General features: G+C 61.0%; 7 protein-coding genes and 2 long non-coding RNA genes across 13 annotated transcripts in view; 5 read left to right on the top strand and 4 right to left on the bottom strand.

The window, feature by feature from the left end:
• The window catches only part of PATL1 (PAT1 homolog 1, processing body mRNA decay factor), a 9250-nt gene extending 9061 nt beyond the window's left edge, over nt 1-189 (bottom strand). For all 3 annotated transcript variants that reach the window (XM_027895583.1, XM_027895585.1, XM_027895584.1), the window contains exon 1: nt 145-189. In XM_027895583.1, the coding sequence (XP_027751384.1) occupies nt 145-159 (15 nt within the window). In that variant the 5' untranslated portion in view covers nt 160-189. The remainder of the gene's footprint in view (nt 1-144) is intronic.
• Nucleotides 190-1831: 1642 nt separating this feature from the next.
• On the top strand, nt 1832-8154 carry STX3 (syntaxin 3). The gene is made up of 10 exons (XM_027895557.1): nt 1832-1983; nt 3429-3509; nt 3580-3679; nt 3774-3848; nt 3958-4025; nt 4508-4616; nt 5096-5169; nt 5251-5385; nt 5851-5961; nt 8051-8154. Exons 1-10 carry the CDS (start codon nt 1954-1956, stop codon nt 8126-8128), a joined length of 861 nt encoding a protein of 286 aa, XP_027751358.1. The 5' UTR covers nt 1832-1953; the 3' UTR covers nt 8129-8154.
• An 822-nt stretch (nt 8155-8976) lies between these two features.
• On the bottom strand, nt 8977-10179 carry MRPL16 (mitochondrial ribosomal protein L16). The gene is made up of 4 exons (XM_027895561.1): nt 10104-10179; nt 9863-9928; nt 9633-9781; nt 8977-9507 (listed from the first exon to the last, which is right to left on the bottom strand). Exons 1-4 carry the CDS (start codon nt 10144-10146, stop codon nt 9022-9024), a joined length of 744 nt encoding a protein of 247 aa, XP_027751362.1. The 5' UTR covers nt 10147-10179; the 3' UTR covers nt 8977-9021.
• Nucleotides 10180-10768: 589 nt separating this feature from the next.
• On the top strand, nt 10769-11854 carry LOC114063346. Its single transcript, XM_027895555.1, has 2 exons — nt 10769-11252; nt 11331-11854. The coding sequence occupies exons 1-2, from the start codon at nt 10797-10799 to the stop codon at nt 11832-11834; spliced, it is 960 nt and encodes a 319-aa protein (XP_027751356.1). The 5' UTR covers nt 10769-10796; the 3' UTR covers nt 11835-11854.
• Nucleotides 11855-12709: 855 nt separating this feature from the next.
• On the top strand, nt 12710-14749 carry LOC114063323 (zona pellucida sperm-binding protein 3-like). Its single transcript, XM_027895520.1, is given in 8 exon segments — nt 12710-12847; nt 13105-13217; nt 13399-13504; nt 13582-13751; nt 13854-13965; nt 14051-14239; nt 14323-14500; nt 14532-14749. Coding segments are annotated over 8 exon segments (1224 nt in total).
• Nucleotides 14750-15616: 867 nt separating this feature from the next.
• LOC114063359 lies at nt 15617-18048 on the bottom strand. 2 transcript variants are annotated; one of them, XR_003572551.1, is made up of 4 exons: nt 17867-18048; nt 16898-16993; nt 16489-16664; nt 15617-15660 (listed from the first exon to the last, which is right to left on the bottom strand). It is a non-coding gene; the product is annotated as an uncharacterized LOC114063359 (long non-coding RNA). The 2 variants fall into 2 exon arrangements; XR_003572550.1 differs by lacking the exon at nt 15617-15660 and having other exon boundaries at nt 16547-16664; nt 16898-17127.
• LOC114063354 (membrane-spanning 4-domains subfamily A member 12-like) lies at nt 16146-19010 on the top strand. Its single transcript, XM_027895565.1, has 7 exons — nt 16146-16310; nt 16517-16636; nt 17389-17445; nt 17573-17704; nt 18041-18154; nt 18247-18330; nt 18589-19010. The coding sequence occupies exons 1-7, from the start codon at nt 16221-16223 to the stop codon at nt 18607-18609; spliced, it is 618 nt and encodes a 205-aa protein (XP_027751366.1). The 5' UTR covers nt 16146-16220; the 3' UTR covers nt 18610-19010.
• On the bottom strand, nt 18895-21412 carry LOC114063360. Its single transcript, XR_003572552.1, has 3 exons — nt 21369-21412; nt 20192-20410; nt 18895-19005 (listed from the first exon to the last, which is right to left on the bottom strand). It is a non-coding gene; the product is annotated as an uncharacterized LOC114063360 (long non-coding RNA).
• A 2089-nt stretch (nt 21413-23501) lies between these two features.
• LOC114063353 (membrane-spanning 4-domains subfamily A member 15-like) lies at nt 23502-25508 on the top strand. 2 transcript variants are annotated; one of them, XM_027895564.1, is made up of 6 exons: nt 23502-23798; nt 23964-24083; nt 24276-24332; nt 24805-24960; nt 25092-25211; nt 25356-25508. In XM_027895564.1, the coding sequence occupies exons 1-6, from the start codon at nt 23637-23639 to the stop codon at nt 25362-25364; spliced, it is 624 nt and encodes a 207-aa protein (XP_027751365.1). In that variant the 5' UTR covers nt 23502-23636; the 3' UTR covers nt 25365-25508. The 2 variants fall into 2 exon arrangements, with proteins under 2 accessions (XP_027751365.1, XP_027751364.1); XM_027895563.1 differs by having other exon boundaries at nt 23505-23807.
• Nucleotides 25509-25616: the final 108 nt, after the last annotated feature.

Raw genomic sequence — 25616 nt, 5'->3', positions numbered from 1 at the left:
GCCCCCCTGCCCGTTACACACCGCCGCCGCCCCCCCAGCCCGTTACATTCCGGCGTTGCCCCCTCCAGCGCGATTTTCCCACACGCCTCGTCCCCTCTCGCACTCCCCCGTGCCCGCGGTGCCCCTCGGTGCCCCACCGCTCACCGGGTACCGGAACATGGCGGCGCCGGCGCCCCCCGCCCGCAGGCCCCGCGCCGCCCCGCCAGGCCCCTCACCCCGCCGCGCATGCGCCGCCGCGGGCGCAGCCGCATGATGTCACCCGCGGAAGTGCCCCTCACGCCCCGCCCCCGCGCGCCGGGGGGGGCGCGGTCTGAATTAGCCGCGCCCCCTGGTGGTTCGCGGGGTGTGGGGGGGTGTCTTAAAAGGGACGCGTCCCTTTTCGTCCCGCGCGCGGCCGTGGCTGTGTCACCCACGTGTCACCTCAGTTCGCAGCCAGTGTTTCCCACGTGTCACCTCATGCACAGCCAGTGTCCCCCCCGATGTGTCCGCCCCCCGCCTCGAGTCCTGTCCCGTGTTCCCGGACGTGTCCCCCAGGTGTCACCCCATACGCAGACAGTGAGATGCGTCTCCCCCAGCTGTGACCCCCTGTCCATACCCTTGTCCCCTCATCCATGTCCCCTGTCCCCAGCTGTGTCCCCTGCCACGCCCCTCGGTTGTGCTCCCTATCTGCAGCTGTGTCCCCGAGCTGTCCCCTATGCCCCACCACGTCTCCTGTCCCCAGGTGTCCCCCTGGATGTGACCCTGTGATAAGTAGAGGCACCGGTTTTATTCCAAGCAAATTAAAATAAACAAAAGGTACTAACAAAAATAACTATTTCTGTATATTTACTAACTTATAGGCGTACCGTGGAGTCTGTAAGGTGAGGGGTCCTGTCTGGACCTAACACCAGGGAATCTTTTGCGGCCGGAAACAGGGAACAAATTATAAATAAAAATGTATTTCTCTGTGCCATGTGGATACAAAGAGAGGCCCTCCACGCCTTGCAATGTGGGGATGATGCAAGACCCCCCTGTACGAGCCCAGGGGAGATAAGTTACAACCAGCCAAAAGGTAACACCCACCTCCAAAGCAGGGAAATTACCTTTTAAGGCAAGAAACGGACAATGAATGAATATTCAACAACTGATATCGAAAGGGCATAAAAAGCGCGATTTTCAAACAATGTGTGTGCTCTTTGTATGATCCAGAGGTGCACCCAGTGCTGGAAATGGGTAACCAGCACTGCAATAAAAAACTCTTGCTATATTTCTTTGTCCTGCAGGTATTTTTGCCGTCTTCAAAATTCAAGAAAAGAAGTAACTTACAACAACCCCTATCCCCCACCCGTGTCCCCTCTGTCCAGTCCTGTCCCCTGTCCCCAGTCACGTTCCCCAGCTGTGACCCGTATCCATAGCCGTGTCCCCCTCTGTGTCCCCAACAATGTCCCCTGTCCCCAGCCATGTCGTGTCTCCAGCTGTGTCCCCCCAGCTGCCACCTGTATCCATAGCTATATGCCCAGCTATGTCCCCAGTAACGTACCCTGTCCCCAGCCGTCCTCCCGCTGCCACCACCCGTGTCGGGGGATGACACGTCGTCGCCACCGCGTGACCCCCGTGGGGACCAACTTCCTCAGGGCCTCCCAACCGGGGCCACCCCACATCCCTGCCCCACCTCTCCGTCACCTCCCGGGGTGACCCGGGGGCCACCCCTAGCTGTCGCCTTTGGCGTGTCCGGTGTCCCCGCGTGTCCCAGGTGATGGGCGGCTCCTCCCCGTCCCTCCCCTAGGCGCCTTCCCCGCGCCCGTCACTGGGGATTAGCGCAGGGACAGCCCTGGGCTCGGGGACAGGGCCACCCGCCACCTCGCCTGGATGTAGGAGGCCTAGCCGAGCGGTGACACCAAGGGTGACACCCCCCATCCCGGCGGTGGGCGACGACGGGGACCCCCCCGCGTCCCCCCAGCCCTCGGGGGCACCATGAAGGACCGGCTGGAGCAACTCAAGGCGGTGAGAGGGGGACCCCCGGGGACAGGGGCCACCTCGTGGGTTGGCCAGCATGGGAGACACGGGGATGGGGCTCCCCGGGACCCCACCCCATAATGGATGGGGGCGTCACGGGGAGGGGGGACCCCCAAATGGTTGGGGACGTCACGGGGGAGGTGTCAGCGAGGTGCCACTTCACGGTGCCTGGGGACGTCACGGGGATGGGGAGCCCCAAGACCTCATCCCATAATGGATGGGGGCATCACAGAGATGGGGGACCCCAAAACCCAAGTCCACAGTGGATGGGGACACCATGGGATGGATGTCACCGAGGTCCCACCCCACGGTGTGTGGGGGCATCAGAAGGGTCCCCAAGACCCTGTTCCATGGTCAGTGGGAGGTCCTAAGCCCCCCAGTAATGGGGTGTCATGTGAGAGGGACTGGAGGGTCAGCTCTGTGCGGTTTGGGGGTACATGGGGTATTTTAGGGTGACATCAGCCCCCCAGACAAGTCCTGTACCCCCCCCAACACCATAGGGTGCAAAGAGGGGACACCAAAACCCACCCAGGCCATGGAGGGTGTGGATCCATCCCCCAGCGGGATGGGAGTGAACTTGGGGTGCCTGGGGGTGCCAGCACTCCATCCCGCCCCTCACATTCCTGCCCCCATCGCCGCTTCCTCATCCCTTTTCCTGCCTGGCCGTGGGGCCCCACTTCCCCCCTTCCCCGAGGGGCTCCCCCTGCTCCTCAGTGTTGGCTCACCACAGATCGTGGGGATCCCAGGAGCCCCTCAAGCCGCGCCCCTGGCCCCCACTGCAGCAGGGAGGCTTGGCAGGGATTTACTGGGATTATGGAGCCATCAGATAAAGCCCTTGGGGGGAGCGAAAGGATTAATTTTATTTTTACTCCAGCGGGAGTGGGGGGTGCGGGGAGTGGTCCGTTCCCAGGGGTCTGGCCCCCTCCCCAGGACATCCCAACAGCACCCCCGGGGGGCTGCTGGAGCTGAGGGGGGCAAGGGGAGGCAGAGGGGCTGGGATTGGGAGATTTTGGGATGGTGGGGAGTTGGGGGCACACGGGTGGGGGGCCAGGCATGACACCAGGGTGAGGGGCACCGACCACCTTTGTGTCCCTAGGGCTGCCCACGTGGGGCCACATTTGGGATCACAAACCTTGTCCCAACTCCATCTCATCTCTGTTCCTGTCCCCTCTCTCCAGATGAACCCAACAATCCCTTAATTCCCAGCCAGATGTGAGCAGGGCTCAGCCTCCCCCCCTGCTGCAGATGTCCCTACCCCCCCCCCCCCCCCCCCCCCCCCCCCCCCCCCCCCCCCCCCCCCCCCCCCCCCCCCCCCCCCCCCCCCCGTGCCACCACATCCACATGGCTACTCCCCCTGCGTCCCCTGGCACCCGGGGGGGGTCCCCAGGGGTGCTGGTGGGGCAGGGGTCACCCCGGGGCGCTGTGTCCCACAGAAGCAGGATGCGGATGACGACGCAGAGGAGCTGGAGATCGCCGTGGACAACACGGCCTTCATGGATGAGTTCTTCTCCGAGGTGAGAGAGGGCTGGGAGCGGGGCTAGGGGGTGCAGGGCTACCTCCTAACCCCCCCCAAATCCTTCCCAGATCGAGGAGACACGGCAGAACATCGACAAGATCTCGGAGAACGTGGAGGAAGCAAAGAAGCTCTACAGCATCATCCTCTCAGCGCCCATTCCAGAGCAGAGTGAGTGTGCTGACAGTGTCCCCAAGCATCTCAAGTGCCCTCTGGGTCACAGGTAGCCTTCCTGGGGACATTCCTCACCTCCATGATCCCACAGAGACCAAAGATGACCTGGAGCAGCTGACAGCAGAGATCAAGAAAATGGCCAACAGCGTCCGGAACAAGCTGAAGAGTGAGTGGCCCTTGGGGCCCCTGTCCCCACGGCCCTGCTGGGGACACTGGGATCAAGAGGTCCGGCAGCAGGGAAGGTCCCTGACGGGTTGGAATCCGGCTCTTTCCAGGTATGGAGAGGAACATCGAACAGGATGAGGCGCGATCCTCCGCTGACCTCCGGATACGCAAATCCCAGGTGAGCTCTGGGCCCTGGGAGCCACTGCTGGGGCTGTCCCCATCCTGTGTCCCAGGGTCCTGAGTGCCCTGTGCCACCCTGTCCCCTGTGAGCTGGGCATGTGGCATGGCCAGGTGTCCCCAAGTGTCCCGTCTCTGTCCCCAGAAGCACCCAGTGCTCCCAGTTCCTCTGCCCTGACCCCAGCACTCTGTCCTGTCCCCCTTGGGCTGGGACATGCCACATCCTCGGTCTCCTGTGTCTCGTGCCACTGTCCCCACCCCCAGCACTTCCCTCCTACCCTGCGTCCCAAGGCTGGGGATGTGCCATGCCCAGATTGTCACCGGTCTGACAGTGACACCCCCATCCCCTAGTCCTGTTCCCTGGGGTTGGGACATGCCACGTCTGGGGTGTCCCCGTTCCCAGCGCCCAGTCCTGTCCCCCGGGGGCTGGGAGGCACCGTGTCTGGGGTGTCCCCATGCCCATGTCCCTGTCTCCATCCCCAGCACTCGGTCCTGTCTCGCAAGTTCGTGGATGTCATGACCAAGTACAACGAGGCGCAGGTGGATTTCCGGGAGCGCAGCAAGGGTCGGATCCAGCGGCAGCTGGAGATCAGTGAGTGACCACCACCCGAGGGAGGGAGGGGGGAAGAATTGGGAAGAAGGGTGGAGCTATTCCCTACAGACTCTGCCCCTTTTGGGAAATGGGTGGAGTCAGGCCATACGGACCCCGACCTTTTGGAAACATGGGAGGGGCCAGTCCTTACAGACCACGCCCCAAAAGACACTCTTTTGGTAAAGTGGGTGGAGCCAGGCCCTACAAATCCCTCCTCTTCAGCAAAGTGGGGGCTGTCAGGCCCCTGAAGACCCCATTCCTTTGGTAAAGTAGGTGGGACCAGAGCAAAGAGACCCCACCCCTCCGGTGAATAGGGTGGGGCCATTCACACAAGCCCCACCCCTTTAGGGTAGTGGGTAGAGCCAGGCCCCAAGTCACCCATCATTTTGGCGATGTGAGTGGAGCCCAGCCCCACACAGACCCCGCCCATTACTCTACGCGGGCGTGGCCTGGTCCCACCCCTTCCCACCTTCCCGCAGCTGGCAAGAACACCACGGACGAGGAGCTGGAGGAGATGCTGGAGAGCGGGAACCCCTCCATCTTCACCTCGGGGGTGAGCTGAGGGACACGGAGGGTCTTAGGGGGATGACAGTGCCAGGTTCCCCTCCGCTGACACCCCCAACCCTCGTTGCAGATCATGGACTCGCAGATCTCGAAGCAGGCGCTGAGCGAGATCGAGGGGCGGCACAAGGACATCGTGCGCCTGGAGAGCAGCATCAAGGAGCTCCACGACATGTTTGTGGACATCGCCATGCTCGTGGAGAACCAGGTACAGGGGCACAGCCACGGGCACAGGGGGCACAGGGACTATCAGGGACCTGTGTGTGGGGGCACAGGGACCAGCAGGGACCTGGGCATGGGATCAGTGGGGACCAGCAGGGACGCCCATGTGGGGACAAGCAGGGAGTTGTGCACAGGGATGGGCAGGGACACATGGGGGACTCACGGAGTCACAGGGACAAGCAAGGGAGGAGCCTGTGTACAGGGTTAACAGGGCTGAGCAGGGACCTGGGCATGGGGTCACAGGGACAAGTCTGTGGGGTCACAGGGACAAGACAGAGACCTGGGCATGGGGTCATGGGGATGAGCAGGGACCTGGGCATGGGGATGAGCAGGGGCCTGAACATGGGGATGAGCAGGAACAAACAGGGACCACCGGGGCAGGTGTGCAAGGTGGGTGGGTGCCAGCACCCCTGGGTGCTCTCTCTGTCCCCTCCCCACCGGTGCTCCGTAGGGATCCATGATTGACCGCATCGAGAACAACATGGATCAGTCCGTGGGGTTTGTGGAGAGGGCCGTGGCTGACACCAAAAAGGCTGTGAAGTACCAAAGCGAGGCCAGGAGGGTGAGATGGACCGACAGCTCCAGTGTCCCCTGCTGTCCCCTCCATTGCCTGCAGTGTCCCCAAGGCACCCCCAGTGTCCTCCTCTGACCCTCAGTGTGCCTGCACATCTCCCAGTGTTCCCAGCATCTCCCCGTATCCTCCAGCAGCCAAGACCCTCCCTGTGTCCCCCCCAGCCACCTCTTGTCCCTCCAAGCCACCCCTTGTCCCTGCCAGCCACTCTTACGTCCCCCAGTCACCTCTTGTCTCCCCATGACACCCTCAGTGGTCCCCCAGCTGTCCCCAATGATTCCCACCTCCCCCAGAGACCCCAGCTGGTCTCCACTCACCTTTTGTCACCTCCATGGGGGGTTGGCAGCTCTGTCCCTCTCTGTCCCCCCCTCAGGTGTGATGAGCTGGGGAGGGCTCAGCCCCTCCTGCCCTGTCCCAGGGCTCTGCAGCATCTCTGGCTCTTCAGGGCCCCTTGGTGCCCCCCTCTGGTGTCCCCCCCCATGGCACAAGTGTCACCACCCCTGTGTCCCCCCAGAAGCTGCTGGTTTTGGTGGTGGTGACCGTGCTCTTGTTGGGGACAGTCGCCCTTGTCATCGGACTCTCAGTGGGGCTGCCCATGAAATAGCTCCCAGGGAGGGGGGTCTGTAAGTGCTGGGAGGCAGGGGAGCCCCCTGTGGGGACACAGGGCCCCAAGGGCAGCAGGGACTGCTGGGGTGGTCCCACTGTCAGCTCCTGCTCGGGGGGCTCCGGTGCTTTGGGCTTTGGGGCTGTCACGGGGCTGGGGGTGGGCTCTGAGTGGTCTTGGGTCTGTGGTGCTCTGGGACTCTGCATTCCCTGGGAGTCTGCAGCACTTGGGGGTCTGCTGTGCTTGAGGTCTGTGGTGCTCGGGGGTCTTTGTTTCTTGGGGGCCTGAAGCGCTCAGGGGTCTTTGGAACTCGGCTGTCCTTGTTGCTGGGGGGGTCTGTGCCGTTTGGGGGGTCTGCAGCACTCAGGGGTCACTGTTGCTCGGCCCTGTGGGGCTGGGGGCTCTGGGGGTCGGCTCTGCGTTCCCCACATCCCTCCCTCTCTCCCCCCCCCCTCCCACCCACGGGTCGCTGCTGCACCCCCTCGTTCCCTTCCAGCCTCTCCATCTGGGAGCTGACACCCTGCCTCTCCCTCCTCCAGATGCTTCCAACCATCCCAGCGGTGTCATCTCCCACCTGGATCCTCCCCAGCACCAATCCCGCCCGCTTCCCTCCCTGCATTTCCCGGACCTGCTCCCTCACCCTCCGTGTCCTGTTTCCCACCACTGGCTCCAGCTCTCCATGGAGCATCCTGTCTCACTTCCTGCCGACCCCTGGGATCTTCCCCACAGGAAGGGGAGGGGACACCGCAGGGACGTGGCCGCTGGTGCCAGCGTGGGGTGACAAGGAGATGGATCCGAGGGCTGGATGCTTGTCCTGGTGGCACGAGGGATGGGAATAGGGACAGTGGCCGGCGCCCCAGCAATCGTGGATATTTACTTCCCTATTCCAATAAAATCCCAGCTGGTCCCTGCCCTGTACCTCCTCTCCCTGCTGTCACCCCACACAGCATGGCCCCAGGGGTGGATGGGGGTCTGGGGCTGTGACAGCCCTGTTTTTGTAGGAGATGAGAGGGGTTGTGGGGCTGGGGACACTCCAAACCCCCCGAAGCTCTGCCCAGAGTGTCCCCCCAGCCCACGTGTTTGGGTAAGTCAGTTTGGTCACCTGTGCCAGGGGTACACATCAGCACTGTCACCTCCCTGTGCTACATGCAAGTAGCTCACCCCTGCCCTGCCACCTCCCCTGTCCCCTCCCAGCCCGTGCTTGTTCTTTATCCCCCTCCCCAGCCCCATTCCTACTACCCGTCCCCTGCCCCCCTTCCCCAACTCTATCCCTTGTCCACAGCCCTATTCCTTATTCCTTATCCCCAGCCCCATCCTTGTCCCCTGTCCCTAACCCCATCCTTGTCTATTGACCCCCTTGCCTGGCTTGTCCTTGACCTGACCCCCTTCCCCATTCCCTGTCCCTTATCCCCCTGCCCATCCCTGTCCCCATCCCCTCCTGTGTTCCTGGCTCACATTCCCTGTCTCCCTGAGCAGAAGAAGATCATGATCATGTTGTGCTGCATCATCCTGGCCATCATCCTGGCTGCCAGCATCGGGAGCATCTTCGCCTGAGCCCCCCTCCTGCTGCCCTCCAGGTGACAGGGACAGCGGGTGGCACAGGGGGTTCCTGTCTTCGCCAATCCCAAGGGGGCTCCTTTGGGCCTCGGGGGGGGTTTGATCCAGGTGGGATTCACACCCTTGCGTGTAAGGGGGAATTGGGAGCCACGTCCCTTTCCTTGGCGTCACCTCTTGTCCCTGTCACAGGTGGCCTTTCCCTCTCCTGCCCCCCGCGTGGATGATCCATGGGAGAGACCCTGGCCTGCCAAGCCCCTGGTCCCTGGAGCCCGGAGGACACCCCGACACATCCCTGGAGGAATGGAGCCCCTCCTGCCGTGCTCCCCCAATTCCCAGCTCCTCATCCTGCTCTCCTCGGGTGATGGCCGGTGGCATGGAGTGGCCAGAGGGGCCGTGTCCCTCTCCGGGGGGGGACACGGGGCTCTGCCTTGCTGGGATGGCCGGAGGAGCCTCTTCCCTGCGCTCGGAGCTCCTTGGATGTGCAGCCACCCACGCCAGAGCCTTCCTCCTCAATAAAGAGCTCACCCACACTCTGCCTCGTGCCTCAAATCCCACTCCAGTTATGCCCCAGGATGCTCCCACCTCCATGTTTCCATCTCCAAAACCCGCTTGAGCACAAAGAGCCTCATGTCTCAAACCATGATCCATTTATTCCCTGGGATGCTCCCAACTCCCGGTTTCCAGCTCCATAACCCACCTCAGGGCAGAGCCCATCCATCCTTTGCCTTGTACCTCAAACCCTGATCCATGGATCCCCCAGGACGCTCCCAGCTCCACAGCCCGCTCCACATATCCCACTGGGATGCTCCCAGACCCAGGTTCCCACCTCCGAGTGTCCCTGCAGGTTCCGGTGCGTCGGTTCAATCCCGTGAGAATGCCGTCCGTGCCCCTCAGATCCGGTGCTTGAGGAAGAACTTGCCCCAGTAGCGGCCATGGAGCCGCAGGTCGTAGGGGCTCAGGTACTTCCTCATGCCCAGCATGTTGGCGGTGATGACACGCTCGAAAGTCCAGGGGTTCTGGTTGTTGAGCCTCTTCTCCTCCTCCTCCCGCCGCATCTCCTGGAGGCTCTCCCGGCTCACAGGCATGGCCGGGAAGGGCAGTTTTTGGGCCACCTGGGCGAGGAAGGGCTGCACCTGGTCGAAGTGGCAGCGGCCGCCCACCTCCACCACGAGCCTCCCGCTGCGCACGGCCGTCACGTAGCGGTCGATGGGGCCCTTGCCGCCCCCCATGCGGTGCCCCAGGCTCTTCCGCGTCACCGGCTTGGACGGGGCGGGGACGCGCCACACGGCGAACATGGACTTGGGGTCGATGTGGCGCCCGATGGTCAGCCGGATCATCTCCAGGTGGCCCCAGTGCAGGTACCCCCCGCCCAGAGCCTGGGGGGAACAGGGAGAGCCCGGGGTGGGAGGAATAACTCGGGATGACTAGGATAAGGGTCCCATGTCCTGCTCCAATCCCAGCCTCTGGAATTCCTCCCCCCCCGGATCCCTTCAGCACTAACCAGGATCCCGTACTGCCCCTGGATGAAGTCAGTGGCCTCCCGGGACGGCCCGCGGATGTCACGGAGCCTCCGCGGCTCCCGCCGGACCTTGGGCACCGCCGGCACCTTTTCCATGAACTTCAGCTTCGGCTTCTCCGGGAAGGTGATTCCTGCCGGGATAACGCGGCGGTGAGGATCCCCCCGGGGAGGCCGCGGGCTGACCCTCGCGCCTCCCATCGCCCCGTACTCACCGCTGTAATCTGGCGGCAGCACCAACTTCTTGAGCCCCGCGCGGGGCGCCGCGACTCCGCTGGGACCTGCGGGGCAGAGCGGGGGGAGCGGGTCACGGCGGGGCCCGGCGCTCATCACGGTGCCCCCAGCCTAACGGAGGGGGGGCCCGGTGTCACCCCCTCCACGCCCTGGCCACTCGAGCACCCCCCCCCCCCAGGCAGCCGGGGGTCCCCTGGGAACATGGCCTGGACCCCACCAGACCTGGCCCGGCCCGGAGCAGCGCCGGGAACCGCCATCGCCACATCGCCGGAAGTGCCCCACGGGCACCGCCACCGGTCAGCCCGCAAACCCGCCCCCAGCACCGCGGCTCGGCTGGGAAACGCGCCCGTGATATTAGTTCCGCGGCATCCCAGTTCCCGCCGCGCCTCCTGGGAAGGGGTCACCGACGTTGGGATTCCCCTCCGGCGGGTCCCGGAGTCCCTCAGTGGCCTCAGGAGGTGCTGGAAGTGGCTTTCAGTCTTTGTGCTGGACGACAAACTGGTTTTGTTGGGATAATAAAAGCCTGTACTGGTTTGACTGGGATAAGGTTCCATTTTTTTTCCCGGTAGCGAGGTTCAGATTCAGTAACTCAGGATGCAAATGCTGTGGACCACACTGGGATGGTTTGGTGGTTGCTGAGCCGGGCTTGCCCTCCTGAAGGACTCTGCAGTGTCCCATCGGACAATCCAAGTTTTCCACGATAATCCATGTTTTCCAGGAGGTGACACCATCATCCTCATCATCTCTGTGTCTTGCTTGGCTGAGAATCTTCCACCTTCTCTGCTCCACAGGGGCCTGCCCTGGGGTGACCTGGGGCTGTGATGTCACATGGGGCTGTGACATCACCGCACTGTCGCCGGGTGAGCCATCACACCCCAGAGCTCCCAGTGTGATCCCAACAGGATTGGGGGAGCCATGAGCCATGCCCTGCTGGGCTCCCGGAGCAGCCCAGTGGCTCCAGCAGCTCCCAGTTCCCCCACAGCTCCCACTTTTCCAGAGGCTCCCATGAGCTCCATCCCATGTGGATGTGGCCCCAGCTGCTCCCCCTGTGCCACAGCGGCCCAGGAGCTGCAGGATCTGCTGGTGTCTGTGTGTGCTGGGAATGGGAGGTCCTTCCCAAGGGTCTCCCTGGTGTGGCAGGTGCTGTGGGAGGACCTGGAGAAGCTGGTGGAGCAAGGACACCTCTACTGCTGCCTCGGTGATTCCTGCTGGATTCCAGATGGGAAAGAGCCCATGGACAGCTCTCCCTGCTCCCTGGGAGACGTGGGAATGAGCAGGGCCAGCTCATCCCTGAGGGTGCACGTGGCCAGGAAAAGCCTGGAAGTCAAAATGGGAGCCTGGCCCATCCCAGTAGTGCGCTCCCAGGAGCAGGTGGAACGGCAGGAAGGGTCATCCCAGCCTTCTGGGATCCTCCGTTCCTCTGGAAGCCTCACCTGTTCCCAGGAGCAGGTGGAACGGCAGGAAGGGTCACCCCAGCCCTCGGAGAGCCTCCATTCCTCTGGAAGCCTCACTCCTTCCGAAGGCCTCCCCCTCTCCAAGAGCCTCAGCGATTCCTGGCAGACTCCAGACGGAGAAGACTCCGTGGACAGCTCTCCCTGCTCCCTCGGAGCCGCGGGGATCAGCAGGACACGCTCGTCCCTGAGGATGCATGTAGCCAGGAAAAACCTGGAAGTCAAACTGGGAGCCCGGCCCACTCCAGTGAAGAGTTCCCAGGAGGAAGTGGCACAGCAGGAAGAGTCCTGGAGCCACCGGTGCCCAATCCAAGGATCCCAGGATGCTGCAGTGGTGCCAACTGGGAACACCCTAGGCTCAGTGTCAGAGAAGATCCTCCAGCAGCAAAGGGAGCTGGAATTCCCCCATCTCCAGGGAGCTTTCCCAAGCTGGCTGTCAAATTTCAGGCAGAAGTTTCTCTTGGCAGTTCAGATACTCCTGCAGATCCTCTGTTTGAAATAAATAAGGATTTTCACAAAAGAGCTGCATGAGGTTTATTGGGATAGGGTTCCTTCGTTTCCCAGTAGCTGGGTTTGGATTCAGGATGGGAATGCCGTGGTTTGGTTTCCCTCCTCAGGCACTTTGCAGTGTCCTATGGGACAATCCCTGCTTTCCACTGGAAAAGCCTCAAATCCTGACCCTGGACAGGGCTCGGTGGGTGCCAGGGAATGGGGGGAACAGAAACCAGTCACTGCCCTGGGAGCCCAACTGGGAGCTGCTGGGGAATCCAACTGAGAGCTGCTGGTTGGTTCCACCTTCTCCATTGCCCCCCAGGCAAGGACTAGGAGTGGGAGCAGGGACAGGGCTGGAATAGAGACAGGGATGGGGACCAGGAGTGGTGGAAGGAGCAGGGCTGGATTGAGGACAACTGCCCAAGCCCCTTGGTTTTCCCTGGAAGGAGGAGACCCTGGAAACGAGCCCCAGGTGTGTTCAGGGGCCGTGGGAATACCCAGCTTCCCACTGGAGACCTGTGGCCACCACCCCTTCCCCAGGGGTTAAAGTCACCAGTGTGAGTCATCCCTCCATCTCTGTTATCCCAATGGGTGCTCCCAGGGGAGGGTGGTTTGTCACGGCCTGGGCTCAGCATGGCCTGGGTAAGGGGCTGTTTGGGGGTCTGGGGAGGGGGACAGGGTGGGTCCCCCTGCCCTGGGCAGGGTGAGGAGAACTATGGCCTCAGTGCCTGCAACCGCATCCTAAAGGATCACTGTGGGCATTTGAGCTCCAGCTGAGCCTCAAACTCATCCTGCTGGATGCTGGGTTTCCCAAATTCCTGTCTCATTCCTCCTCCTGCTCACCTGCCAGTCTCTGTCACGTGTGGCCCCTTGTGGCTCTCGGTGATGGTCCCGGTCCATCTCCTGGGGGGCCATGTGGCTGGTGGGGAGCTGATCCTGGGCTCTGGATGTGGAGTGACCAGTGCTGACAGGGATGGATTCCATCTGGAGCACCCACTCCTAGGCTGTGGGACCACCCTGGAGGTGAGGAGCAGGAACACATGTCCCTGATGGAAACGGGAATGAGGTGGGAATGAGGGGACCCTGTCAGGGCCTGGGGCTGGGAAGGAAACCAGGTGGGACCAGCGTAGAGGGTCCCCCTGAACCCCCATCCTGGCCACTCTGAGAACACTGCTGGGTGAGGGCTCACCTGAAACCTGGCCTGGGCATTTCTGGGTGCCAGGGTGAGGGTGAAACCCCCAGCCCCAAATCCAGTCCCCCAAACCCCCTCCTTCCCACAGCTCCTCCCGGACAGAATCCACTACAGGAACATCCTCCACTACCACCCCTTGTCCATGGGGCTCGTGGCTCGTGCCAGACCCTTCTCCCTGCATGTGGAGTGTAACTACCCTAGGTGAGTGGGGAAAATCCCCCCAGGAGCCCAGGATTCCCCAGCGGATACTGCTGGGAGCCAGGGCTCCGAGTCCCACGTGAGTCCATTGCGGGATCCATCCACGAGGGATTTTGGAGGGAGGGTGTGGGGTTGTCTGTATCAGGATGGGGTGCAGGGGTGCACAGGATCCTCTGTGGCACAGGACAGGCAACATTTCATCCATGCCCATCCATCCCACCTAGATCCCCTTCAGCTCCACCGTGGCACACTGGAGGCGGCCGCGCTTCACCCTGGATGTGTTTGACAAGTGAGTGCAGGAGCCCTGGACCCCCCTCACCCTGCAGGGCAGGACCCCCTGTGACCCTCAGGGCACCACCCTCCAGGCTCCTGGCCCTCCCACCTATCCCACCTCTCCTATTCCCTGGGGGAGCTGATCAACGTGCAGGCGTCCCTGGGCACCAACCCCTGAGAGCCCCTGAGGGTGTTCGTGGACGAGTGTGTGGCCACTCCAGGCCATTCCAAACGGCCGGAATTCTGTGTCATTGCTGACAATGGGTGAGCTCCGCGGCTGGAATGGGGTGGGGGGACCGGTCCCCCTTCCTGGGATGCTCTGGGGGGGTTGGCAGTGCTCAGCTCGCCCTGTGTCCCACCTGGCAGGTGTCTCCTGGATGGGCAGCTCGGCCGCTCCCGCTTCCTCCCGTGGTGTGGAAACCACTCCCTCCGCTTCCAGCTGGACACCCTCCTCTTCCCAAACCTCTCTGGTAGCCAGGTCTGTGCCAGTGGCGGGGCTGGGGGCGCGGGGGAACCCCCTTCAGAGCCTGGTGGAGAATCCACGAGGATGTTTGCTCCGGCAGGTCTCCCTCCACTGCCACCTGCAGGCTGTGGCTCCAGGGGCTGGAAGTGCCTCTGGAAAGCCTCTTCCTACGACCGGGAGGCATCTGCCTGGCATTCCCTCGATGCTGGATTCACGGGATTGGATTGCTCGTGCTGCGGGTCCCCAGAAGGCTGTGGGGGGCAGCGTCGGCGGCGTCTGGCTAGTGGAGGTCAGATGAGACCCCACTGTTGGTGGGATCCCTGAGCCCTGCAGGGGTGATTCTGGTGCCTGATGGATCATTCCTCCTTGCAGGGCTCCTGGGAGAAGCTGGTGTCAACCTGGGGCTGCTCTCAGCTCGTCCCGCCCAGCCCCCCGGAGCCCACCCCGGCACCCCCTCACAGCCCCCCGGTGCCAGAGGGGGACCAGAGGGACTCAGGTGGGTGCGAGCCCCCCGTGGATCTGGGGGGGAGGGGGGGGGCTGGGTGGCTTCGCTGTCCCCTCACCGCCGCCTGTCCCCGCAGGGCTGGCTGTCCCCGGGTCCCTGGTGGCCTTGGTGGCCATGTGCTCCGTCCTGGTGGCCGTCGGCACCGCCGGCTGCTACTTCTCCGTGTGGAGGTGCCACACTGGGAACGGGGAGCGGGGCCTGGAGGGTCCTGGGATACCCCCTGGGCAGCCCCGGGAGGTGGCCATGGTGACCCCCTGGAACCCCCCTGCTCCTGCCGAGCCTCTCACTGCCTGAGCATCCTTGTTTTGGGAATAATAAACATGCGGCATTGTCTGAGGTGGCTGCGGATTCTGTGGACACCCCGGTGGGTGCTCAGGGGGCGGGGGTGGGGGCTGTAACACATCACCAGTGCCACTGTGGATCCCCAAAAAGTCCCACTGGGCTCCCTGGGGTGCTCTGGCAGGTGCTGGGAGCTGTGGGATAATCTGGGGAAAAGGGCAGGGTTGGGGTTGCTCACGGGCACCTCAGGTCTGAGATGGGGGGGATAGGAATATGGGCACTGCTCCCCAATTCCCAAAGTTGCTTGGCCACGGTGGGGCAGGTCCCTGGGCTTGGAAGGACATGGATCAGAGGGCCCTTGTGCCACTTTCTCACCTGGGGGACACGAGTTGTGCCTGTCACTATGGAGTCTTGGGTGCAGTGATTTTGGGATACAGGGCAGTATCTTGTACCCCCTTCATTCCCTGGGCATTAAGTCTTGGATTTGGGGTTTAATCCCGTCCCTGGGGCTCCTAACTCCTTCTCAGGGCTTGACACCCTAAAAAGGGGGGGAAGCCCCCTGGGGGCAAAGCCAGGGCAGGGGGCAGTGGCTGGGATGAGTGTGGGGGGGGTCCCATCTCCCCTTCCCTCCTGCTCCAGGGAGCAAATCCAAGGTGGATACTCCAGACCATCCCTGCCTGGGGAAGGGGTGCCAAGGAGATCCAGGGGAATCGTGCCTGGGCAGTGCCCCGTGTCCCCCGCAGCTCCCCCTTGTCCCACCCCTCCCCCTTCCCCCAACTCGCCCGCTCCGCCGGGAGAAGCTGCTGGAGCCTAATGGCCCTTGATGGATTTTTCTTCCAGGAATTCGCGGCGGGGCTGTTTTTATTTTCTCTCGTTTTATATTTTTTTCCCCTTTCTTTCTGAGCTCCTGTAAACAAGGCCTGGAGCTGGAAGGGGCGGGAGAGGTGGGGGGGCATAGAGTCAGGGGGGGTTTGAATGGGTTCTGTGCCCCCGGAACCCTCTTTTCCTTCTCTCCCTTGGGTTGGGAATGAGCATCTTTCCCTGGGGGGGCTGCGGTGCCCCGGATCTCTGCCCAGAATGGGGGGAGGGCAACAGTGGGCATGGCCCCACGGAGCATCTCCCGCCTGCCCCACGCCGCCGGGGGACCCCACAAAGCATCTCCCCTCATCCCACACAGCCGGGGTCTCCCACGGAACATCTTCCCTGCCCCGTGGAATATCTGCCCTGCCCAAAGGAACATCTCCCCCCACTCCACGCAGCCAGGATGCTTCACTTTCTGCCCCCACTTTTACGGGGTGATTTTGTGGGGGTAGCGGGGGGGTGTTTGGGTTGGGCGGTGCCCGGGGGGTGTGATGCAGCCGCTGACGTGACGGCACTCGGCCAATGGGCGGCGGGCGGGGCGGGGTGTGGCGGGTGGGGTGTGGCGGGGGCGGCCCCGGTGGGAGCGGGGCTGCTCCGGGGGGTCCCGGTGCCCCCCGATCTCTCCATGCAGGGCATGGGGAGCCTCCGGCTGGGCAACCGCGCCGTCATGTACACGGCGGAGACCCTCCCCAAGGGCAAGAACCGCGTCATGGGGGTGAGCTCGGGGGGGGCAGAGGGGGGCTTGGGATGGGGAACCCCTGGAAAACCTCCACTCACCTCGTTCCTGGCGGATTCCCATCCTTCCCGCTGATCCCTCAGGGGACGCTGTGGGAATCAAGGCGCCCGCACGGCCGGCGCGGCACTGGAGGCGGGGGGTGGGGTGGTGAGTTGACCTCATTCCCGCCCATCCCGGTCCTCCAGACCATCCAGATCATGACAGGATTCCTGCACATCGGCTTCGGGATCGTGCTGACCACGCTCACCAACCTCTACACCTCCGTGTTCGTCATCGGGGAGATCCCGTTCCTGGGCGGCGTGTCGGTGAGCGCAGGGAAGCGGGAAGAGAATCCTGCCGGGAAGGGATCCCGCAGGGCAGGGAAGGGATCCCTCAGGGGAGGGATACCCGCCGGGAAAGGATGCCCAGAGGGGAAGGAGTGCCCACCTTCCAGCAGGGGTAGGCTCTGGAAAAGTTTGCCCACTGAGGAATGATGCCCCCAGGGAAAGAATCCCATCAGGGAAGGGAACCCCAGCAGCGAGTGATGCCCACAGGGAATGGGAATCCTGCCAGACAGGGATACCTACCAGGAAAGATGCCCACCGGGAATGATGCCCACTAGGAAGGGAATTCCACCAGGGAAGGATGCGTACCAGGGAATGATGTCCACAAGGAAGAGAATCCTGCCAGGGAATGATGTCCACAAGGTAGGGAATCTTGCCAGGGAATGATGCCCGCAGGGATGGGAAGCCCACTGGGAAGGATGCCCACCAGGAGCAACGCCCAGCAGGGAAATGATGTCCAAAGGAACAGAATCCTGCCAGGGAATGATGCCTACCAGGAAGGGAATCCCACCAGAGAAGGATACTCCCTGGGAAGGAAGGATACCCACCAGGGAATGATGCCCACCTGGGGAGGGAATCCCACCAGGGAAGGGATGCCCAGCAGGAATGATCCCCCCGGGGCTCCCATGGCTCCCAGTGCTTGGGCACAGGAAATGCTGCTCCAACAGCTGTGCAGTGAGGGGGGTGTCACTGGGCAGGTCTGGGGGTGCCCCTGACCCCTCTTTCCCCCCCAGTTCATCATCTCTGGCTGCCTCTCCATCGGGGCCGAGAAGAGCCCCACGGAATGCGCGGTGAGTGCCACTGAGAGCAGCTCTGCTGGCAGGTCCCTCCTGGATTTTTTTGGGGGGGTCTCCTGCCCTCAGGGCCCCCCTAAGGCCTCCCCCTCCGAGGCCCCCTCCGAACTCCTGGTGCCCGCAGGTGAAGGGCAGCCAGACCATGAACATCATCAGCGCCATCTTCGCCCTGCTAGGGATCGTGGCCTTCATCGTCGACCTCAACCTCAACGTGCTCTACCACTCCAGCCTCGACTACCATGGTTACCTCGTCCTGGTAATCCCGCTTTCAGGAATTCTCGCCCTTAGGAGAACCCCCCCAGCCCGACCTCCACCCCTCAAAGGGGCGTTGTGGCCCCCCCCAGTCACTTCTGAGGTGGGGGTTCGGTGTCTCTGCCAGTTGACCTATTTCAGGTCGGTCCCTCGGGAGATGACTCACCCTTTGGAAGCATCCACGAGCCGGAAAAACGGCGGGATGGAGGGCTTGGAGTGCTCATGGAGCTGGGAGTGCAGTGGGAGAGGAGGGGGGAGCCCCAAAACACGATGTGGGGTGGGATTCCTCCTCCTGGGCACTTCCCAGGGAGGTGCTGATGGGGTTTTCCCCCACCTGGAGCTCGCAGGGAATGGGATTTCCATCGTGCTCCTCATCTTCACCATCCTGGAATTCTGCATTGCCGTGGCCACCGCCAACTTCTGGTGCCGGGCCACCCGGCTCAGCTCCAATGAGGTAAGGAATGGGATGGGGGGGAGGCTGGGATGGACCCCTCCGAGGCTCTTCCCTGTTATCCTGGCGTATCCCATGATCCTGGTTTCTCCCAGTCCATGCTGATCGTCCCCAGTGCCACCCGTGTGGACCTGGCCGTGCCGCCGGCGGAGCTGCCACAGCCACCCAGCTACACCGAGGTGATTCCCAATCCCAAGGAATAGTCAGAATAGGAGTGTAGTCGGGACTGGGATGCCCTTCCTGCCCCACCCGGAGCAGCATCCGATCCCTTCCTGTGTGACAGACCCCATCCTGCTGCCCTGGGAGAACATCCCATTCCCGGAGAGCATCCTGGAACATCCACCTCTCTGCTCCTGGAAGGGGAGAGGAGATCCCTAAATCCCACTGAGGGGTCACCCCAAGTCCTTCCCCCTTCCCAAAGCTTGCTCTCCTTCCAGCTGGCTGCTCCTGAAGTCTGACACCAGAATGGGATCCTGCCTCCATCACTCCCAAATCCAGGGCTACGGCATCGTCTTCCCGCTGGGATACGCTGGTCCCCCCTCTCCAAAAGCCAGCGAGCCCCCCCAAATTCCCACTTTCCTGCCCATCCATCTGCCCCTGTGCCTGGTCTGAGGGGCATTCCTTGCTGGCTGCTTTGGGAAGGGGCTTCTCCGTGCGGGACTCTTGGGGAATTCCTGCCTGTAAATCTCCAGTGGGATCCTGGGATTCACTTATGTCAGGATTCAGGACTTCCCGGGGGTCCGGTGGCTTGGAGTGATCCCGATGTGTGGATCCACCAGACCATCTACCTCGGCTTGTCTCGCGTTGGCTTGATTTTATCTTGGGAATAAATGCTCAGTCTGGGCTTGTGTCTCCTGAATTTGGGAATTTTCAGCGTGAGAGTTACAATTTCGCCCTCCCCCCTCAAGACCTGCTCTCTGTCAGGAAAAGGGCTCGTCCTGCCTGGTTTGCGGGTACCTGCTCTCTCTCAAAGGAATTCTGCTCCTCTTAGTCCCTGCTACCTGTTCTGCCTCCCAAGGGAATCCTACCCTGCTCCAAACGCCTGGCATTTGTTCTCTCCTGGTATTTGTTCCACCCTCTTAAACCCCTGGATCCTGCTCCCAAGGAATTTTTATCCCCATGAACCTCCAGTGCCTTCTCTCCTGAGGTAATTCCATCCCCCTTAACCTGTGGCACCTGTTCTCAAGGGATTCTTTCCCCCCTAAACCCCCTGTGTCTGCTCCAAAGGGAATTTTGTCCCCCTAAATCCCCAGTACCTGCTCTCCTGAGGGAATTCTGCCCCCAGACCCTCCCCCCCTACACTCGAGCTGTGCTATTTTTAGCCGGGCCAGAGCAGCCGGAGCGCTGGCGGCGATGCCGGTGACGCCAGCACATCCCGCCTTTTCTGCCACTGGAGAAGCTGCCCCCAGGGCTAGAGCTGCTCCTTGGGGTAACACAGGGACACTGGTGCCATGTGCTCCCTGTTCCCACAATTCCATGTGGTGGGAAGGGAGCGGAGGGGCTGCAATCCCTCCAAAATCCCTCATTTTTAGGGTCAGGAACAGGAGCCAAAGGGCTCTGGGATCATTTTGTCGGCTCCTGATGAGCTCGTTATGGATCCATCCCTAATTATCCCGCATCCATGGGGATGCTTGGGGACCTAACGAGCATTCCAGTGGCATCAAGTTATTTAAGGAGCATCCCAAACTCCTGGAAAGCAAGGATGGAGACCCCCGGGGCCGATTTTCCAAGGGGTGGGAGCATCCTGGCAACTTCTCTGTGCCCTGTGGGAGAGATCTCCTTACTTTTGGGGACAAGATCCATCCTGAATCTCCCCAGTGTGGAATCAGTGATGTCCTCCTTGAACATCCCCTTTGGTTTTTGTGTGTTTTCCTTGTTTTTCCCACCTCCCCGCTGCTCCGGCTGCTCAGCCAAAACCTCATGGATTATTCACTCCCTGTCAGTTATTTCTGGGCCCAGCTCTGAAAAAATAATGAGCCTGATCAGTAGGAAAAGCCCCAGGGATTTTGGGAATGGGATGAACAGGCTGTGTCTACTCACCCCGTGTCCGCAATCCATTAGGGCTTCAGAGCATCCTGGCCTCTCCCAGCTCCACAGAAACCACCAGGAGGCCATTCCAACCCTCAGCCAAGCTGCTGGATCCATCTATGTTTTCCCAGCGTGGCAGCTTCCCAGGAAAGAGGCTGGGAATCATCCTCATCCTCCACGGGATCAGAGTCAGTTTTCCCAGAGTATCCTGGTGTTTAGGTGCAGCTTTCCCTGAAAAAGCTGGAATAAGTGTTTAAGGTTCCATGGAAACGTGGGGGGTTTAATACATGTCTATTTTTAGGTGGGAATTTGCAGCCCTGGGGGGCAGTGGGCAGTTTTCCTCATGGACTTGATCCCGAGCTTCACGTCCCTCATGGTGATGCTGCCACCCCCTGCTCTGTATCCTCATGAACATGCAAAAGTGGGATAATAAAGGGATAATAAAGGCTGAGAGCTGCTCCCAGACTGCATCCATGGCCTTTCCACCAGGAAAGGCAAAACTCCATGAAGGAGCCGGGGAGCAGCCGCGAGACTGGGCTGCAGGGTCCCAATTGCTCTGTCTTCCCTGGAAAAGGGAAGGATCCAGGGAGACCTTGGAGCACTTTCCCGTGCCTGAAGGAGCTCCAAGAGAGCTGGAGAGGGACTTTGGAAAATGGATGGAGTGACAGGACATTGGGAATGGCTTCCCACTGCCAGAGAGTGGGAATATGGGGAAGGAATTCTTCCCTGTGAGGGCAGTGAGGCCCTGGAATGGATTTCCCAGGGAAGCTGTGGCTGCCCCATCCCTGAAGTGTCCAAGGCCAGGTTGGAGCAACCTGGGATAGTGGAAGGTGTCAGGGTAGGAATGAGATGGGATTTAAGGTCCCTTCCCACCCAAACCATTCCAGGATTGTCAGTAGGAGTTGGTGCCAGCAAAACCCTGGAGACGTGCCCGGAGTTTTACCGGATCAAAGGCTGGAATGTCACGTGAGGGGGTGACAGACACATCTGGGACAGGGTTTGGGAGCGATGCTACCGTGTCCCAAATGCCAGGGTATGGATCACCCCAACCTCCCACCCGCTCCCAGCTCCGGATTCCCTAATGCGGGATGGACACAGCCGTGTTCAACACCCTCGGAGGGGGCTCCTCTGGGGAATTCTGGAAACACGGAGTGGGGACAACACAGGTGACATTCCTGGGATGACATACCTGGTGTGCTCGCAGTGGCATCGGTACTGTGATTCCCGGGAATGTCACATGGACAAAAGCCAAAAAATCCTATGATTCATTCCAGAAAACATGACTTTCCTTCCAGAGTCACTATGGAAACACCTGGAAGCAAAGCAAAATGTTGACTTGTGGTATTTTTATGGGGATATAAAATTTGTCCCAGGAAGCAGCAACCTTCTCTGGAAGGAATTTCTCCATCACAATCTATTTTCTTTGGAAAAAAACAAAGCATGGAATTTTGGGCTGGAAAAGGGATTTTGGTTCCACCAGGCTTGTAAATTTATCCTGGTGGGAAGGGACTTGGAGGGGGTGGGTCTCGCTGATCCCTCCTGAGTCTGAGCATCCAGCCAGGCTTCCCCCATCCGTAATTTCCCCTGAAAAATGGGAAAACAAACATTAAAATCCGAGGAATGCACTGCATATATCCACAAGGCTCGAAATTCCTGCAAACAAAGGTCTGGAAAACTCCACTGCTTCCCTTCATCTATTTCAAAGCTCCACCTCCTCTGGAATCTGCTTCCAGGATAAATCCTGACATCCTTCCTAGGGCTCCAGGCTGGACCTAGGTTTACCTTGGAACGGGGAAGGCACTTTTTCCATGGATAACTTGCTTGGAAAGGGGCTGTTCTGGAGGCCGAGGGCAGTTTCTGGCCGAAAGGTTGGAATTCCAGGAATGCTGTAGGATTTGGAAGGAAATCCACCATGTAGGGTGGTTTTGGCTGGGAATTTGAGCCCTGGATACGCTGGAGGATAAAGAGGGGATCCCAGAATTTCCATGGGGGCTCAAGTGTTCCTGGAACGAAGTCCATGGGATTGTTAGGATTGGGGTGTTGAGAGGGAGAGGGAGTAGCAGGAATTAAAGGTTCTGAGGCAACAGGAATGCGTTGGAGGGGTTGAACCTCATCCATATCCATGTTTTTCCTGGAAAGCTGTGCTGCCAGATGCAGCCCTTTACAAGGCCAAGTGCTTCCATCAGGGAGGTGGGATGGAAGAAGATCACGGATGGAATGGAGACACGACTCACTTGCTGCTTTTTGCTTTCCAGGTCTGTCACTCCAACTCTTTTCTGGGATCTGATTTAGGCTGGGTTTGGGGTTGTATGGCATTCACTGAATCCTGGAATGGTTTAGATTGGGAGGGACCTTAAGGATCATCCAGTTCCAAGCCCCTGCTGTGGAAAGGGACACCTTCCATTGGATCAGGTTGCTCCAAGCCCTGTCCAACCTGGCTCCAGGTTTGGAAACCTCTCCCGAGCTCTGGAATGCTGTGCTTCCAAACCCAGCCTCTCAGCTCCCTCTAGGGCCAAAAGGAAGGAAAAATCACTTCCAAAAGTTGCTCCATCTGCTCCTAAAATCCTCAGCTGGAGGGTCCTGCCCCTTCCCAGGTGGTGGGAAACCGAGCTCGGAGATGCTGGAATCCTGGAGCTAAAAATTCTTGTTCCATCAAGAAATTCCTGCCCTGCACCCACTGAACACCCAGGAAACCTGGGGAGGATCCCAATCCTCCTGGAAAATAGGACATGGCTGTTTTCTGGGAAGAAGGGCCTCCAAATCCCTCAGAATCCCCTCTCCATGTGCAGCGGTTTCATTCCCAGCTTTAGCTCCCATTTCCCATCTCCAGAGCTCCTTCCCGGAGCTAGCTGGGAACCCCTCGGATCCCTCCCCGGTGTGCCCTTGTTGGGAACAAATCCACAGGGATGCAGGAAGGAGACCCCCCCCAAAATGGCAATAAAGGACCTTCCTGGGGACCTAATGGGGTTTACAAAGTTCCCTGGTTCAATCCACGTTTTTCCTGGGAAATGGGCAAGACTGGCTAGCTCATTAGTGGCCCTAATCAGCATCTCATTAGGAGCCAGGCTAATTGCAGAGATGATTCCCGAAAAAAGCATCCACAATTTGGGATGGAAAGGACTCGTTCAGTGCCTGGAAAGGGGGGCTCCTCTGGGAGCATCCCATGGGATAAACACCTAACCCTTCCCTAAGCTACAAAAAAATCAACCCACCTTCCCAAACTCCCTCTCCCTGCACGGGATTTTGGGAGCCTCCATTGGCAAAGCTGCCTCGTTGAGCAAGAGGGGCCTGACGAGAGAATTCCAGGACGGAGCTTCCCGCAGGGAGCAAAGGGCAGCGGGAGCGCAGCCCTGCCTGTCCAGCACCTGCTGGGGATTTTGGGACATCATAGGGAGGAGGAGCAGGGGAAAGAGAATCCCAGGGTGCTCCTTGAGCTTTCCGGGCTCGTCCCCAGGCCATGGCGGCCACCACAGTGACGGAGTCTGGCGGCGTGAGGATCATCACAGAGGTGATCCCGGCCACGGATCCCCGGGCGGCACAGCTGGCATTGGGATCTGGGTCAGCTGCGTCTGCCGGGACGTCGTTGCAAGTCCAAGGCTTCCGGAGGGCTCACCCCAAGGTGTTGGGGGTGAGACATAGCGTTCCCGGAGGGAATAAAGTGGGGATCGGGGATCCACAGGGAGTGTCCTGCTGGAGGTGCCTCGCCTGTCCCCAGTCCCTTCCCGGGCTGGGATGCAGCTCAAAACAATGGGATTGGGATCCCTCTCCCCCTATCCTTCCCCAGACCATCCACATCTTCACTGGGATCATCCACATCTTATTCGGGATCATCCTGACGGCATCGGAGCATGAAAACCCTTCTCTCCCTGTGGCCAGTGGGATCCTCTTCTGGCTTGGGATCCTGGTAAGCTGGGATGAACATGTGGGAATCCTGGGGAATCCCGGAGCTTTGGGGGCAATAGTCCCTGGTCTCCAGGTCTCCTCTGACCCCTTCCACCTGTGCTTGTGCATCCCTGAACCCCAATTCCCACCAGAAAGGGTGACAGGGAGTGGTGCCTTGTTACTGACTCCCCCATTCCCGGTGTTTTCTGAGCAGCTCCTGGTCTCGGGATCTTTGCTGGTGGAAAGCGAAAAGAGAGACAACATTGTGCTGGTAAGATCTAAGCAGGGAGGGATAATGTGTCCCCCCTTGTTCCTTATGTCCCTTGCAGTGGCTGCTGGGATCCCTCTGCAGCCTGGATTCATCCCATGGGATCCACATCCAGGGAAATGTCCAGTGCTTCTTACCTGGAGCACAGGGTGGGGTTCAGGGCCTTCAGGAGACTCTGGGGGCCTTCTGGAGTCACTGTGGGGTGAGAGAGAAAACAGGTCCCAGAGACCCTCAAGGCCCTTTGGAGTCACTGTGGGATTAGAGGGACTAAAGATCTAAGAGACCTTCTGGGCCTTTTGGAGTCACTGGGGGATGAGGGGGGAAAAACAGATCCAGAACACCTTGGAGGGGGATGGAAGGTCCGGGGACCCTCAGGGTCTTTTGGAACCGCTCTGGGATTACAGGGGCAAAAGTTCCAGGAGATCCCCTCGTCCCTCTTCCCGGGGCTTCGTGTCCCCCCTGGGTGACCCCACAGGTGCGCACCTGCTGCGTGGTCAACGTGGGCGTCGTCCTCGGGGCGCTGGTGGCCACCGCGGTCCACGGCGCGGCCATCACGCGGCTTCCGCCCGGCTGCGAGCGCCGCGTGCCCCTGCAGATCCCCCCGGAGTGGTGCCTCAACGCCAGCGGCAAGGTACACACACTGGGCCAGGGGGGTGCTCAGGGCTCCTGGTCCCACTCAGGACCAGAACACCCTGCACCCAGCTGGGCGGTGGATCCCGGGGCTGCTTCAGGGCCTTCCCACTCTCCCCATCATCCTGGCAGATCCTGAGCAATGGGCTGGATTCCACCTTCGTGCTCCTCAGCCTCCTGGAATTCTGCGTGGCCGTGGCGGCCCTGGCGTTCGGATACGAGGCCGTCCGGCAGCACAGCTACACCCACATGGTGAGGGGGGCATCGGGATGCACCCCCAGAGTCCTTGGGAATCCCTGGGAATCCCTGGAATGCTGGCTCCACCTCTTCCTTGGGTCATCTTGGAGACGTCTCCGTGCTCCCAAAAACTGGATTTCCATGTTTTTCCTTTCCCAGGCTCTGTAGCAACGGACAACCTCCCCCCCCCACCACCCTCCCAGGACCACCGGGCCCCCCACGGAGGTGCCGCATCCCGGAGGGGGGTCACCGGTACCGGAGCCTCGGAGCCCCCCATGCCCGCCCCAGTGCCCCCAATAAAGGTCTCTCCCCTCATTCCAGCCCATGTGTGTCTCCGGGGGTCGCTCGGGGTGCGGGTGGGGGATCTCGCCCCGGGTGGGTGTTTGGGGGGTCCGAGGGTCCCCCCGGTGATGGGCAGCG

Source organism: Empidonax traillii, unplaced genomic scaffold (assembly GCF_003031625.1).
Source record: "Empidonax traillii isolate 1590-97213 ecotype Southwest subspecies unplaced genomic scaffold, ASM303162v1 scaffold461:size861717, whole genome shotgun sequence".
Lineage (NCBI taxonomy): Eukaryota > Metazoa > Chordata > Aves > Passeriformes > Tyrannidae > Empidonax > Empidonax traillii.
This window is presented reverse-complemented; position numbering and strand designations above follow the sequence as displayed.